This window comes from Anomaloglossus baeobatrachus, chromosome 9 (assembly GCF_048569485.1).
Source record: "Anomaloglossus baeobatrachus isolate aAnoBae1 chromosome 9, aAnoBae1.hap1, whole genome shotgun sequence".
NCBI classification, from domain to species: Eukaryota; Metazoa; Chordata; class Amphibia; order Anura; family Aromobatidae; genus Anomaloglossus; species Anomaloglossus baeobatrachus.
The window spans coordinates 200,101,973-200,117,765 of record NC_134361.1 but is presented as its reverse complement, the minus strand read 5'-3'; the positions used below and the strand labels follow the sequence as shown (position 1 = coordinate 200,117,765).

At 55.5% G+C, this 15,793-nt stretch overlaps 1 protein-coding gene across 1 annotated transcript in view; it reads right to left on the bottom strand.

The window, feature by feature from the left end:
• Positions 1–15,793, bottom strand: part of RBM34 (RNA binding motif protein 34) — a 53,929-nt gene that overhangs the window by 16,869 nt on the left and 21,267 nt on the right. The window contains exons 5-8 of the mRNA XM_075322857.1: positions 8,069–8,264; positions 7,618–7,677; positions 6,402–6,445; positions 1–23 (exon numbers count right to left, since the gene is read on the bottom strand). The exon at positions 1–23 is cut by the window's left edge and continues 61 nt beyond it. Of these exons, the coding sequence (XP_075178972.1) occupies positions 1–23; positions 6,402–6,445; positions 7,618–7,677; positions 8,069–8,264 (323 nt within the window). The remainder of the gene's footprint in view (positions 24–6,401; positions 6,446–7,617; positions 7,678–8,068; positions 8,265–15,793) is intronic.

The window sequence follows — 15,793 nt, the reverse complement described above, 5'->3', positions numbered from 1 at the left end:
TCCGCTTCGGATGCAGATTTCGCCTAGAAGACAAATTACATTATAGAAGTTAAAAGAAGGGAATTTTGTTTACTTACCGTAAATTCCTTTTCTTCTAGCTCCAATTGGGAGACCCAGACAATTGGGTGTATAGCTACTGCCTCCGGAGGCCACACAAAGTATTACACTGAAAAGTGTAAAGCCCCTCCCCTTCTGCCTATACACCCCCCGTGGGATCACGGGCTCCTCAGTTTTAGTGCAAAAGCAAGAAGGAGGAAAGCCAATAACTGGTTTAAACAAATTCAATCCGAAGGAATATCGGAGAACTGAAACCATTGAACATGAACAACATGTGTACCCGAAAAAAACAAAAAACCCAAAGGAAACAGGGCGGGTGCTGGGTCTCCCAATTGGAGCTAGAAGAAAAGGAATTTACGGTAAGTAAACAAAATTCCCTTCTTCTTCGGCGCTCCATTGGGAGACCCAGACAATTAGGACGTCCAAAAGCAGTCCCTGGGTGGGTAAAATAATACCTCATGTTAGGGCCGTAAAACAGCCCTTTCCTACATGGAGGCAATCGCCGCCTGAAGGACTCGTCTACCTAGGCTGGCGTCCGCCGAAGCGTAGGTATGCACTTGATAATGCTTGGTGAAAGTGTGCAGACTCGACCAGGTAGCTGCCTGGCACACCTGCTGAGCCGTAGCCTGGTGCCTAATGCCCAGGACGCACCCACGGCTCTGGTAGAATGGGCCTTCAGCCCTGAGGGAACCGGAAGCCCAGCAGAACGGTAGGCTTCAAGAATTGGTTCCTTGATCCACCGAGCCAGGGTGGATTTGGAAGCTTGCGACCCTTTACGCTGACCAGCGACAAGGACAAAAAGTGCATCCGAGCGGCGCAGGGGCGCCGTGCGGGAAATGTAGATTCTGAGTGCTCTCACCAGATCCAACAAATGCAAATCCTTTTCACATTGGTGAACTGGATGAGGACAAAAAGAAGGTAAGGAGATATCCTGATTGAGATGAAAGGAGGATACCACCTTAGGGAGAAACTCCGGAATCGGGCGCAGAACCACCTTGTCCTGGTGAAACACCAGGAAAGGAGCTTTGCATGACAGCGCTGCTAGCTCAGACACTCTCCGAAGAGACGTGACCGCCACTAGAAAGGCCACTTTCTGTGAAAGGCGAGAAAAGGGGAACATCCCTCATAGGCTCGAAAAGCGGCTTCTGGAGAGCAATTAGAACCCTGTTCAGATCCCAAGGTTCTAATGGCCGCTTGTAAGGAGGGGACTAAGCGGCAAACCCCCTGCAGGAACGTGCGTACCTGAGGAAGTCGTGCTAGGCGCTTCTGAAAAAATACAGATAGCGCTGAGACTTGTCCCTTAAGGGAGCCGAGTGACAAACCTTTTTCCAAACCGGATTGCAGGAAGGAAAGAAAGGTAGGCAATGCAAATGGCCAGGGAGAAACTCCCCGAGTAGAGCACCAAGATAAGAATATCTTCCACGTCCTGTGGTAAATCTTGGCGGACATTGGTTTCCTAGCCTGTCTCATGGTGGCAATGACCTCTGGAGATAATCCTGAAGACGCTAGGATCCAGAACTCAATGGCCACACAGTCAGGTTCAGGGCCGCAGAATTCAGATGGAAAAACGGCCCTTGAGACAGCAAGTCTGGTCGGTCTGGTAGTGCCCACGGTTGACCCACCGTGAGATGCCACAGATCTGGGTACCACGACCTCCTTGGCCAGTCTGGAGCGACAAGGATGGCGCGGCTGCAATCGGACCTGATCTTGCGTAGCACTCTGGGCAATAGTGCCAGAGGTGGAAACACATAAGGTAGCCGGAACTGCGACCAATCTTGAACTAAGGCGTCCGCCGCCAGAGCCCTTTGATCGTGAGACCGTGCCATGAAAGCCGGGACCTTGTTGTGCCGGGACGCCATTAGGTCGACGTCCGGCATCCCCCAGCGGCGACAGATCTCCTGAAACACGTCCGGGTGAAGAGACCATTCCCCCGCGTCCATACCCTGGCGACTGAGGAAGTCTGCTTCCCAGTTTTCTACGCCCGGGATGTGAACTGCGGATATGGTGGATGCCGTGTCTTCCACCCACATCAGAATCCGCCGGACTTCCTGGAAGGCTTGCCGACTGCGTGTTCCGCCTTGGTGGTTGATGTATGCCACCGCTGTGGAGTTGTCCGACTGAATTCGGATCTGCTTGCCTTCCAGCCACTGCTGGAAGGCTTGTAGGGCAAGATACACTGCCCTGATTTCCAGAACATTGATCTGAAGGGTGGACTCCTGCTGAGTCCACGTACCTTGAGCCCTGTGGTGGAGAAAAACTGCTCCCCACCCTGACAGACTCGCGTCTGTTGTGACCACCGCCCAGGATGGGGGTAGGAAAGACTTTCCTTTTGACAATGAGGTGGGAAGAAGCCACCACTGAAGAGAATCCTTGGCCGCCTGAGAAAGGGAGACGTTCCTGTCTAGGGACGTCGACTTCCCGTCCCATTGGCGGAGAATGTCCCATTGTAGTGGACGCAGATGAAACTGCGCGAAAGGGACTGCCTCCATTGCTGCTACCGTCTTCCCTAGGAAGTGCATGAGGCGTCTCAAGGGGTGCGACTGGCCCTGAAGGAGAGATTGCACCCCTGTCTGTAGTGAACGCTGTTTGTCCAGCGGAAGCATCACTATCGCTGAGAGAGTATGAAACTCCATGCCAAGATATGTTAGCGATTGGGTCGGGGTCAGATTTGACTTTGAAAAGTTGATGATCCACCCGAAACTCTGGAGAGTCTCCAGCGCAACGTTCAGGCTGTGTTGGCATGCCTCTTGAGAGGGTGCCTTGACAAGTAGATCGTCCAAGTAAGGGATCACAGAGTGACCCTGAGAGTGCAGGACTGCTACTACTGCTGCCATGACCTTGGTGAAGACCCGTGGGGCTGTCGCCAGACCGAAAGGCAGGGCTACGAACTGAAGGTGTTCGTCTCCTATAACGAAGCGTAGAAAACGCTGGTGCTCTGGAGCAATCGGCACGTGGAGATAAGCATCCTTGATGTCTATTGATGCTAGGAAATCTCCTTGAGACATTGAGGCGATGACGGAGCGGAGGGATTCCATCCGGAACCGCCTGGTTTTCACATGCTTGTTGAGCAGTTTTAGGTCCAGAACAGGACGGAAAGACCCGTCCTTTTTTGGCACCACAAACAAATTGGAGTAAAAACCGTGACCTTGCTCCTGAAGAGGAACAGGGATCACCACTCCTTCTGCCTTTAGAGAGCACACCGCCTGCAGAAGAGCATCGGCTCGGTCGGGAGGTGGAGAAGTTCTGAAGAATCGAGTCGGAGGACGAGAACTGAACTCTATCCTGTACCCGTGAGACAGAATGTCTCTCACCCAACGGTCTTTGACCTGTGGCAGCCAAATGTCGCCAAAGCGGGAGAGCCTGCCACCGACCGAGGATGCGGAGAGAGGAGGCCGAAAGTCATGAGGAAGCCGCCTTGGTAGCGGTTCCTCCGGCTGCCTTCTTTGGGCGTGACTGAGCCCGCCAAGAATCTGAGCTCCTCTGATCCTTTTGAGTCCTTTTGGACGAGGAGAATTGGGACCTGTCCGAGCCTCGAAAGGACCGAAACCTCGACTGTCCCCTCCTCTGTTGGGGTTTGTTAGGTTTGGGCTGGGGTAAGGAAGAATCCTTACCCTTGGACTGTTTAATGATTTCATCCAATCTCTCACCAAACAGTCTGTCACCAGAAAATGGCAAACTGGTTAAGCACTTTTTGGAAGCAGAATCTGCCTTCCATTCCCTTAACCACAAGGCTCTGCGTAAAACCACGGAGTTGGCGGACGCCACTGCCGTACGGCTCGTAGAGTCCAGGACAGCATTAATAGCGTAAGACGCAAATGCAGACATTTGAGAGGTTAAGGACGCTACTTGCGGAACAGATGTACGTGTGACAGTGTCAATCTGCGCAAGACCAGCTGAAATAGCTTGGAGTGCCCATACAGCTGCGAATGCTGGAGCAAACGACGCGCCGATAGCTTCATAGATGGATTTCAACCAGAGCGCCATCTGTCTGTCAGTGGCATCTTTAAGTGAAGCCCCATCTTCCACTGCAACTATGGATCTAGCCGCAAGCCTGGATATTGGAGGATCCACCTTTGGACACTGGGTCCAGCTCTTGACCACGTCAGGGGGAAAGGGATAACGTGTATCCTTAAGACGTTTGGAGAAACGCTTATCTGGATAAGCGTGGTGTTTCTGGACTGCCTCTCTAAAGTCAGAGTGGTCCAGAAAAGTACTCAATTTACGCTTGGGATACCTGAAATGGAATTTCTCCTGCTGTGAAGCCGACTCCTCCACTGGAGGAGCTGAGGGAGAAATATCCAACATTCTATTGATGGACGCTATAAGATCATTCACTATGGCGTCACCATCAGGTGTATCCAGATTGAGAGCGGTCTCAGGATCAGAATCCTGATCAGCTACCTCTGCCTCATCATACAGAGAGTCCTCCTGCTGGGACCCTGACCAGTGTGATGAAGTCGAGGGCCGCTCCCAGCGAGCTCGCTTAGGCTGTCTGGGACTGTCGTCCGTGTCAGAGCCTTCACCCGGGATGCATGGGACCCCCCCGGAGCACGGATTTGTTCCAAATGAGGGGGGCCAGGGAGCATTGAATCAACAGTGCCCATGGTCTGAGTTACCGGTCTGGACTGCAAAGTCTCTAGGATTTTAGTCATAGTCACAGTCAATCTATCAGCACACAATGGGGGTCAGTGGAACCTGCCGGTAGAACAGCCTCACATGCGGTACAAGCAGCATAGAAAGCCTGTGCCTTGGCACCCTTGCTTTTTGCGGACGACATGCTGTTGTCTAGCAATCTAGGAGGGTATATAGCCAAGAATAGCGACCGTACAGTGCAATGTATAGCATACAAGCATAAAGTACAAATGAACACTTCGGCACTAGTGGGGTCAGCACCTCAGGTGCTGCTTACCGCCCGCTCAAAAGCGGGTGTGTGGTTGCCAGAATCCCGTGTCTGGGTCTCCCAGAGCTTGTCTCCCCTCTCCAGCTCAGACTGCAAACAGGAATGGCTGCCGGCGTCCTGTGAAGAGGGGCGGGCCGTGGGCGTGCCCCAGACAAAGTGCGGGAAACTGGCGTCCCACTGTGCCCAGTGAGGGGGCTGGAGTATGCTAAGCAGACTCCAGCCCTCGGCGCTGACGTTCTGAACAGCGTCCCGCCCTTCCCCTGACTGGCAGGCCTGGGGGCGGGAACGAAACGAAACTAGGCCGCAAAAGCCGGGGACTCGATTTATAAGCGCTGCCGTCGTATAAGCACGGCCAGCGCGGAAGTCCCCGGCGCACCACAAGTCCCAGCCGCGCCACAGTGTAAAAACAGCCAGCAGCGGCCGGCGCGGCAGTTCCTAATACATAAACTCACTCAGCTAAGCTGCAGTGAGTAATAGCACAAGCGCGCCGCGCTGTTGTCCCCGGCGCACTAACACACCCAGCAATGCTGGTGTGTGTGTGCGCGATTTGTACGGGGACACAGAGTACCTTAATGTAGCAGGGCCCTGTCCCTGACGATACTCAGCTCCATATCCAGCAGGTTCTCCGGGTCTGTGGATGGAGCACGGCCTCAGTGCCTGGAGACCGATAGGATCCCACTTCACCCAGAGCCCTGAGGGGGATGGGGAAGGAAAGCAGCATGTGGGCTCCAGCCTCCGTACCCGCAATGGATACCTCAACCTTAACAAACACCGCCGACAAGAGTGGGGTGAGAAGGGAGCATGCTGGGGGCCCTATATGGGCCCTCTTTTCTTCCATCCGACAAAGTCAGCAGCTGCTGCTGACTAAACAGTGGAGCTATGCGTGGATGTCTGACCTCCTTCGCACAAAGCATGAAAACTGGGGAGCCCGTGATCCCACGGGGGGTGTATAGGCAGAAGGGGAGGGGCTTTACACTTTTCAGTGTAATACTTTGTGTGGCCTCCGGAGGCAGTAGCTATACACCCAATTGTCTGGGTCTCCCAATGGAGCGCCGAAGAAAATAATTTTTTTTTCAAAATGGTCTAAGCACTGGAAACATTTTGGGTGAAAGAATAAAATAACCATTATTTTCCCTATTTAATCCCCCTGCGGTTCGAACAGAGGGAACTCTATGTACATCGCTCAGGTCTACGCTGCAGACAATCACTGGCCTGAGTGATCATGTTCTGTACATGTCAGTCACTGCTAAAGCCAGTGATTGTCTGCAGAGGTCACACAATTGATTAAATCATTGCAGCAAGTGATTTAAATAGGAAAGTGGTGGTTATTGTCTGGATGACATCTATACAGAGGGCTGAACTTCTAGGTCTATCACGTAATATAAGCGCAGAGTAAAGACAATAACAGCAAATATACATCTTAAAAAACAAAAAGTCAACTCACTTAATAGCAGCAACTTTTCTTGATTCGGTGGGATCCGCTCGAGCCTAAACAGAAAGAAGGGGGGAGAAAACACAAATAAATGAGCATTTATACAATGTGTCCACCCAAATCCTGTCCAGCGCCATTAACTTGAGAACGGCAGCAGAAGTGGTGTCTAGGTATAGTAAAGTAGCTATGCGCTACACAATGAAACCACCTATGTCGCCGTCCCCCTCTCCCGTGTCTCCGTCCCCCTCTCCCGTGTCTCCGTCCCCCTCTCCCGTGTCTCCGTCCCCCTCTCCCGTGTCTCCGTCCCCCTCTCCCGTGTCTCCGTCCCCCTCTCCCGTGTCTCCGTCCCCCTCTCCCAGTCTCCGTCCCCCTCTCCCAGTCTCCGTCCCCGTCCCTCTCGCCGTCCCCGTCCCTCTCGCCGTCCCCGTCCCTCTCGCCGTCCCCGTCCCTCTCGCCGTCCCCGTCCCTCTCGCCGTCCCCGTCCCTCTCGCCGTCCCCGTCCCTCTCGCCGTCCCCGTCCCTCTCGCCGTCCCCGTCCCTCTCGCCGTCCCCGTCCCTCTCGCCGTCCCCGTCCCTCTCGCCGTCCCCGTCCCTCTCGCCGTCCCCGTCCCTCTCGCCGTCCCCGTCCCTCTCGCCGTCCCCGTCCCTCTCGCCGTCCCCGTCCCTCTCCCTCTCCCCGTCTCCATCCCCCTCCCCGTCTCCGTCCCTCTCCCTGTCTCTTTGACTCTGTCTCTCTCTATCCGTCTCCCGACGGACATCTTATTACCTCACACATTAGCTTCTTATACGAATAATTTATTTTGTTCTTACAACAACCAATCACAGCTGCTGTTAATAACCTGCAGCTCACAGCTCCATTGACTTTAATGGAGGCAGGTTTTTTGGTGAATAACTAAAGCGCAGGGTTAAATCTTAACCTCAAAACATAGTTCCCCGAGTCACATGGGGTGGCTGTGCAAAATTTCGTGATTATAAATGCGACTGTGTGGATTCCTTTAGCGGACATACACACACACGCAAAAACACAAACACATACATTCAGCTTTATATATTAGATTTCCAGGCAATCTCAGCTGTTGCGGAAGGTGGACAGGTCAACAGCAGTGGGACATTGCAGGGAGTTACAAAGTAGAGGGATGCAGTCTAGACAGGACAATCCCTCTTGGCACAAGTTCCTGATTTTCCTAAAACCAAGAACATAAAATAAACCTTTATCATGAGAACGTACCACAGACCGGAACCTCATCGTCTCGATCGTTCCAAACTCTTTAAAGCAGGACTTCAGCATCTAACAACCAAAAATCAGACAACGTGAAGGGTAAAGTCACAGAGAAGGTTCATACTAACAGAAGAAAGACCCTAAACATGTCAGACACTGGTAAGAAATAGCAAAACTGAAATATGGACTCTATGGCTCGGGCCACTTAAGGATCCAGGTATGGCTGATCTCTAACTGTGGTATCATACAGAAAAAAAGCTCTTCTCTGGAAATAGAGGAATTTTTGCCCTTTAAATGAAAAGTTAATATAGCCAAGCTGCAATACCAGACATGGCCTGTGGCCAAGAGTGGCGCTCATCTTTATAAAACTAACATACTTCTATTACTTGTGATAAGCCACCACTACTCTATACCGCCGTGCCCATCTGATTCCATCTAATACGTTTCCAGATCAGTTTACCTGTTTAGTGCAGGAAGATGGTAAATTTCCAACAAAGACGGTTCTCTTGTTCTTCACCCTTTCCTCGGCCATAATCATTTTCTTTTTCTCCTGCTTTGTGATGTCTTCATCTTCGGACAGCTTATTACTTTTTAGGTTTTTCAATTTGGTGACTTTCTTTTTTTCGGCCTCATCTGCATTTGTCAGCGCCTGCTCCCTGCAAAAGTGCAAAAAAATGGAACCAAAATTACAGTACCTTTCACTTTATAGGACGCACCCCGAATTTAGAAAGAAAAAAACAAACAAACTATGGGGTCTGTCTTATAAGCCGATGCTGTCTTACCGGAGGGAGGGGGGGGGGGGGGGGGGGGGGGGCGGAAGAGGTGGTGCGGGGGTCACAGGAGGCAGGGGCGGTGGTGGAGTAGGGTGGTGCAGTGGGTGTCCCAGATGCTCATTGTGGGCACTGAGGCAGGACGAGCATCCACAAGCTGTCAGCAGTACGGGTTTCAAAGAAATGGCATCTGGAGTCGGAGCGTGCCAGATTCAGCGCTTAGGCTCAATGACAAGCTGATATCAAATCTGTGCCTGCGCCACCTACAGGTGCAATTTTCCATAACTTCGCTGCAGGAAATCAATGGGCCGGAGGCCCGCCGCAAAGCGCCCAGCACTCGGCCCGCCGCGCAGCGCCCAGCACGCGGCCCGCCGCGCAGCGCCCAGCACTCGGCCCGCCGCGCAGCGCCCAGCACTCGGCCCGCCGCGCAGCGCCCAGCACTCGGCCCGCCGCACTAAGCCCGCAGCACGGCCCGCCGCACTAAGCCCGCAGCACGGCCCGCAGCACTAAGCCCGCAGCACGGCCCGCAGCACTAAGCCCGCAGCACTAAGCCCAGCACTAAGCCCGCAGCACAGCGCCCAGCACTAAGCCCGCAGCACAGCGCCCAGCACTAAGCCCGCAGCACAGCGCCCAGCACTAAGCCCGCAGCACAGCGCCCAGCACTAAGCCAGCAGCACAGCGCCCAGCACTAAGCCCGCAGCACAGCGCCCAGCACTAAGCCCGCAGCACAGCGCCCAGCACTATGCCCGCAGCACAGCGCCCAGCACTAAGCCCGCAGCACAGCGCCCAGCACTATGCCCGCAGCACAGCGCCCAGCACTATGCCCGCAGCACAGCGCCCAGCACTATGCCCGCAGCACAGCGCCCAGCACTATGCCCGCAGCACAGCGCCCAGCACTATGCCCGCAGCACAGCGCCCAGCACTATGCCCGCAGCACAGCGCCCAGCACTATGCCCGCAGCACAGCGCCCAGCACTATGCCCGCAGCACAGCGCCCAGCACTAAGCCCGCAGCACAGTGCACACAGTGTCTCTCCTGCCTCCTGTTACGCCTCACCACCACCCCCTGGTAAGCTACATATGGATTATAAGATGCACCCCTTGTCACAAACCACCGGGGGGGTCACTCAGAAATCCCCCGCGCTGGCTACCAGTACGTCACAATCGGGGGGTAACAAGTGGGGGTCCCCCTCCTTTATACCTCCCGACCGACAGACAGAGCACGTGACGCGCTCTCTAGCGCCCCTCTTATAGTCAGGCCAATTATGGAATTGCCCGACAATAAGCAAGGAGGCCGCTATACTACTTATGCCGATTATTGAAGGGTCCCCGGTGAGAGTAGGGTATATATTCCCCCGACCTCCGCGGGCGGAATATATAAAATCTCCCCGAATCTCACTGGCCTCCCCACAATAATCCTTGGCACAACTCGCTGCCACCAACCGCTTCACGGTAACTATTAGCCGAACACACAGACGTGGGATTCAAGATCGAGATAACAGAACAGCCCAAGATTAATTATATAATTTAATCGGCCTAAAGCCACACTAGAAACTACAATATATACAATAGGGGATCTACAGAATATACATATGTCAGAGTACAGTTACAGATAAAGCATGGTTTACAAACAGGTATGCAATTCAATCAGTTACCTTGTGCGTCTGGCCACAGGGGGGCGCTGTAGACCAGGTTTCCAGGAACTCCCACAGATGTTTCCTACACGTGACCCCCAGCGAAAGAACACTGGAAAATGGCCGAAGTAGGGTTATCAACCTGGGCAAATCCAGGTCCCCTCCTACCTTAGTGACCTCAGAGGGAGCACTGCTCCACCCCTGGCTGGAGTTATGGACAAAATCCACAACATGGAATATGGCCATAACTTGGCCTGGGAGCGTCGTAGGCGGACGCCAACGCTCTCATTGTGACAGCTATGAATTTAGCTACAGAATGAGAGGACTCGTGACTTGTCTACTAGTTCCACATTGGCTTTTATCACGCCTGGGGTATTTCCCAAGCTCCCGCTCCCATAAAAAAGGGTGTGCCAGCATCGTCCGCATGCGGAGACACCATTTTTATGGTTGCCATATTTATCGGAAATATGGCTTGCGAGATATGAACCATTTTTTACTGGAGTCGTTCTGTCTGGATACTTCCAAGCTTGCTAATGAGATAGCAGCTCCTACCACAGGGTCACGGCAGGGAGTCATCCTGTGTCCATTGTTCCCACATCATCTCATCTCCATATCACAGGAGATGGCCATGGAGGTGTAACACCTTCACAGATGCTGGACATTGAGAACAAGAAGGGAGGGGGCACTGCCAGGGAGTGATGAGCGATTATGACTGGAAGTCATAATTCATCTTCATATCCCAGGGTTTGCCTCACACCTCCCCCCTTTTGAGGGCGCTAGGGGGCAGCACACTCCGGTGTTCCCCCGTGCGCCCGTCCGCGACCTCTCCTTGTCGGGACAGCCCGTCTGTGTTACCGTGGTCCCGGCCCCTTTTGTGGCGAATGGTGAAGTTGTATTGCTGGAGCGCAAGGCTCCATCGCAACAATCGCCCATTCGTCCCAGAGACAGTGTGTAACCAGCTGAGGGGATTGTGGTCCGTCTCCACGATGAAGTGGCGCCCGTATAGATAGGGTTGCAGACGCTGCAGGGCCCACACTATGGCCAGGCACTCCTTTTCCATCGTGGAATAGGCCACTTCCCGTGGTAACAGCTTCCTGCTCAGGTACAAGACTGGGTGCTCTTGGCTCGCAGAGTCCACCTGGCTGAGCACCGCACCGAGGCCGAAGTCACTGGCGTCGGTCTGTACTACAAACGGCCGCGTGAAGTCGGCTGCCTGTAGCACGGGCGGGCTGGACAGGGCGTCCTTTAGGGCCCGGAAGGCTGTCTCGCAGTCCATTGTCCAATCGACTGCAGAGGGCAGCTTCTTCTTGGTGAGGTCCGTCAAGGGCTTTGCCAGGCTACTATAGCATGGAACAAACCTCCTATAGTACCCAGCGGTCCCCAAGAAGGACATCACCTGCTTCTTGGTCCTGGGGGTGGGCCAGGATGCGATGGCTTCCACCTTCTCAGGCTCGGGCTTCAGTGTTCTCCCGCCTACCCGGTGACCGAGGTACTGGACCTCGCTCATGGCCAGCTGACACTTTCCCGGCTTGATGGTCAAACCTGCCCGGTGGATCCGCCTGAGCACCTGTGCTAGATGCTCTAGGTGGTCCTCCCAGGTGGGACTGAAGACGGCAATGTCATCCAGGTACGCGGCCGCGTACCCTTCAAGTCCCTTGAGCAGGGTGTTGACCATCCGCTGGAAAGTGGCAGGGGCATTCCTCATCCCGAATGGCATCACCGTGGACTCGTATAGTCCAAATGGGGTAATAAAGGCAGAGCGTTCCCTGGCCTTGCGAGTCAGGGGGATCTGCCAATATCCCCGGCTCAGGTCCATGATGGTCAGGTACTGAGCCCCGGCCAACTGATCGAGCAGGTCATCGATGCGTGGCATTGGGTACGCATCGGCGACCGTGACAGCATTGAGCCCCCTGTAGTCCACGCAGAACCGAGTGGTTCGGTCCTTCTTAGGGACGAGGACTACAGGCGAGGCCCAAGCGCTGTTGGATGCCTGGATCACCCCCAGCTTCAGCATCTCGTCAATCTCCTGGCGCATGTGTTGCTGCACCTCCAGGGAGACCCGATATGCTGAACGCCGGATCGGGGGATGATCCCCAGTGTCCACGTGATGGACAGCCAAGTCAGTCCTTCCGGGCTGGTTGGTAAACAACCCCCGGAAGGGGAGGAGGGTGGCCCACAGCTGGGACCGTTGGTCCTCCAAGAGCTGGTGGCCAACCTCCACATCCTCAATGGATCCGCCTGCCCTAACCTGGGCTAGCATATCCAAGAGGGTTTCCGCTTCTCCCTCCTCGGGCAGGTTGCACACGGGGAGCGCACATGCCTCCCGCTCATGATGTGCCTTCATCATGTTCACATGGAAGGGCTTCCGCCTTCCACGGGCAGGGTCCAGGGTGACCAGGTACGTCACAGGGTTGAGCTGCTGGTACACGAGGTATGGGCCTTCCCAGGCTGCCTGAAGCTTGTCCTGTGGTACGGGGACCAGTACCCACACCTTTTGACCCACTTGGTAGGTCCTCTCACAAGCGTTCTGGTCGTACCAACGCTTCTGATCGGCCTGGGCTTGAGCCATATTGTCGTGTACCAGTTGCGTCAAGGCCTGCATTTTGTCCCGGAAGCGCATGACATACTCGATAACCGACACTCCAGGGGTGGCCAAATCCCCTTCCCAAGCCTCTTTCACCAGAGCCAGGGGGCCCCGCACACGTCGCCCGTACAGGAGCTCAAACGGTGAGAATCCTGTTGAGGCCTGTGGAACCTCCCGGTAAGCAAATAACAGGTGTGGGAGATACCGCTCCCAGTCACGCCCATGGGAGTCGACCAACATCTTAAGCATCTGCTTTAAGGTGCCATTGAACCGCTCGCACAGGCCATTAGTCTGTGGATGGTACGGGCTGGCCACCAGATGTCGCACCTGGACTTGCTTACAGAGGGCCTCCATCAGCTGGGACATGAATTGGGTCCCCCGGTCAGTGAGCATTTCCTGGGGAAAACCCACTCGGGAGAAAATCTCCAGCAATGCGGTGGCCACCTTGTCAGCCCGAATGGACGACAAGGCCACTGCTTCTGGGTACCGGGTGGCATAGTCCACTACCGTCAGTATGAAGCGTTTCCCGGAGCTGCTGGGGATGGCCAGCGGGCCGACCAGATCCACAGCCACCCTCCTGAAAGGCTCATCGATGATGGGCAGAGATACCAGTGGGGCTTTGGGGCGTGGCCCCGCCTTCCCCACTCTCTGACAGGTTTCACACGAACGGCAGTAGGCAGCCACATCGGCCCCCATTTTTGGCCAGTAGAAATGCTGGTTTAACCTGGCCTTGGTCTTAGCGATCCCTAGGTGTCCGGCCATCGGAATCTCATGTGCGATCCGCAACAACTCCGTCCGGAACGGATAGGGTACCACCAACTGTCGGTCCCTGGGCCACGCCTCCGGTGAACCCTGCTGGACCGTGGCCCGGTACAGCCGTCCTTGGTCCCAGACCACTCGCTCCGGGTCCGAGTCCGAGGGAGGCTGTGCCGCCTGCTCCTTAAGAGCTTTCAGGCTGTCGTCAGCTTCTAACGCTGCCTGAAACCCCTGACTAGATGTGGCCAGAATCGACGAGACTGTCACATCTTCGGTCAGTACCCCGGGACCTGTGTCCTGGCCTCCACCTGACTCGGCTGCCACTTGGTCAGAAGGGGAAGAGCTATCGGACCTCCGGGAGGCCCCTTGGCTTCCAGCACTCCCACTGCGGGTGACAGCGGCCACAGCCGCTGCGACCGTGGGTCGTGCCTGCTCCTCCTCCGTTCCTGACCAAGTCGCCGGTTCAGGCAGACCGACCTGGCTTCCTGACACCCCGGTTGTGGGGGAACCATGCACCGAGATCTTACCTGGGAGCACTTCCGCTCCTGGACCGGCCCCAATCTCACCTGCCTGTTCCCCTCCTGCAGCAACAGAACCCCGCTGTGAAATCTCTGGGGACCCCACATTTGCTGTGGTAGCCCCCACCCCACACACTGGTCCTCCCCCTGCAGCACCCTGCTCTCTGCTTATCCCTGCAGAGGGCAGCAGATCCCAGCTCACAGGCTGGTTACTTGTAGAGGCATTGTCACACCTTTCTCTGACCCCCTCCCCTGTCACAGCTGCAGCTGTGTGTGTGTCTATGGTGTCTGTGCAAGCAGAAATATCAGAGTTCACTCCCCCCTCTCTCACATCATTCATAGATAACACATTAACATTGTCAGGAGTCATGTCCGTACTGGCTGAAGGTTCAGCCCTTGGGGGGGGCCCAAACTGGGAGGTTATCTGCCCCAAATCTGTCCCAAGTAGCACGTTTGCAGGGATCCGATCAGTTACCCCCACCTCTCTCACCCCTCGCCCTGCGCCCCAGTCCACATAAATGTCAGCAACAGGCAGCGCCGGGTCAATGCCTCCAATCCCGGAGACAGCGAGGGTTTTTCCAGGGATCAAGTCTTGGGGGGACACCATCTCAGGCCGCACCAGAGTCACCTCCGAGGCGCTGTCTCGCAGTCCTATGGTCACAGACCGGCCGACGGTGACAGGTTGGAAGCTGTCCAGGGACCTACCACCACCCCCACCCACACAATACACCTTGGGCGGCCCTTGGGACGGGGACGGAGCCGGGGCCTTGGGACGCTGAGGGCACATGGCCTTGAAGTGTCCAGGTAGGTTGCACTGGTGGCACCGTCTTGGCTCTGCCACGGGCCTGGAGAGGGGAGTTGAGGGGGACACCCCCTGCAGTCTAGGGGCAGGTGGGGCAGTCGCAGAATTCATCTTACCCCCTCTCCAGGTGCTGCTGGTGGCTGCTCTCCTGGCCTCAGGAGCCCGATTGTTGGTGTAGTCATCGGCCAGGGCAGCTGTAGCCGTGGACCCCTTTGGCTTCTGGTCTCGGATGAACTGGCGGAGATCCTCAGGGCAGTTCCACAAGAGTTGCTCCGTGATGAACAAGTCCAGGATCTCCGGTCCGGTGGAAAGCTGCAGGCCTTGGGTCCAGTGGTCGGCAGCTCGGGCAAGTGCCCGCCTGTGGTCAGCCCAGGAGTCCTTTGGTCCCTTCTGTAGGCTCCGGAACTTCTTGCGGTAGGACTCTGGAGTGAGGTTGTACTGTTGGATCAGGGCCCGCTTGATGGTGTCGTAGCCCTGATCTGCCTCAGCAGGCAAGTCCCCAAGGATATCCAGGGCCTTACCCCTTAGACGGGGGGTCAGGTATTTGGCCCACTGATCCTTGTCCAGATGGTGCTGCAAGCAAGTCCGTTCAAAAGCAGTCAGGAAAGAGTCCAAGTCTCCATCCTTCTCCAGCACTGGGAAGTCCTCAACACGGACCTTTGGAAGTTTGGTGTTTTGAAGGTCACATGTGGCTGATGAGGGCCGGAGCTGAGCTAGCTGCAGCTGGTAGTCACGGTCTGCCTGTCGCTCTCGCTCTTCACGCGCTGCCTGCCGCTCCGCAGCCTCACGCGCTGCTTGCCGTTCCGCAGCCTCAGCGTCACGCGCTGCTTGCCGCTCCGCAGCCTCAGCGTCACGCGCTGCCTGTCGCCCACGCTCGGCCATGAGTATCTCGTAGGTATCCCGGTCTCCAGCCATAAGCCTGGCCAAGGCAGCTTGAAGGAGGGCCTCTGCACCTCTCAGGCCGGAGGGATTGGCAAGTGGTGATCTGCGGCACGCTGCAGAGCCAGGGGATTCACTGTCCATTTCAGAGCGGAGGACTGGCATCTGGCTCGTTGAGGACCCTTGGGTGAGCTGCTCCTCATCTTGTCCATCAGTGCCAGGTTGTGCAATGTCCTCTGCAGAA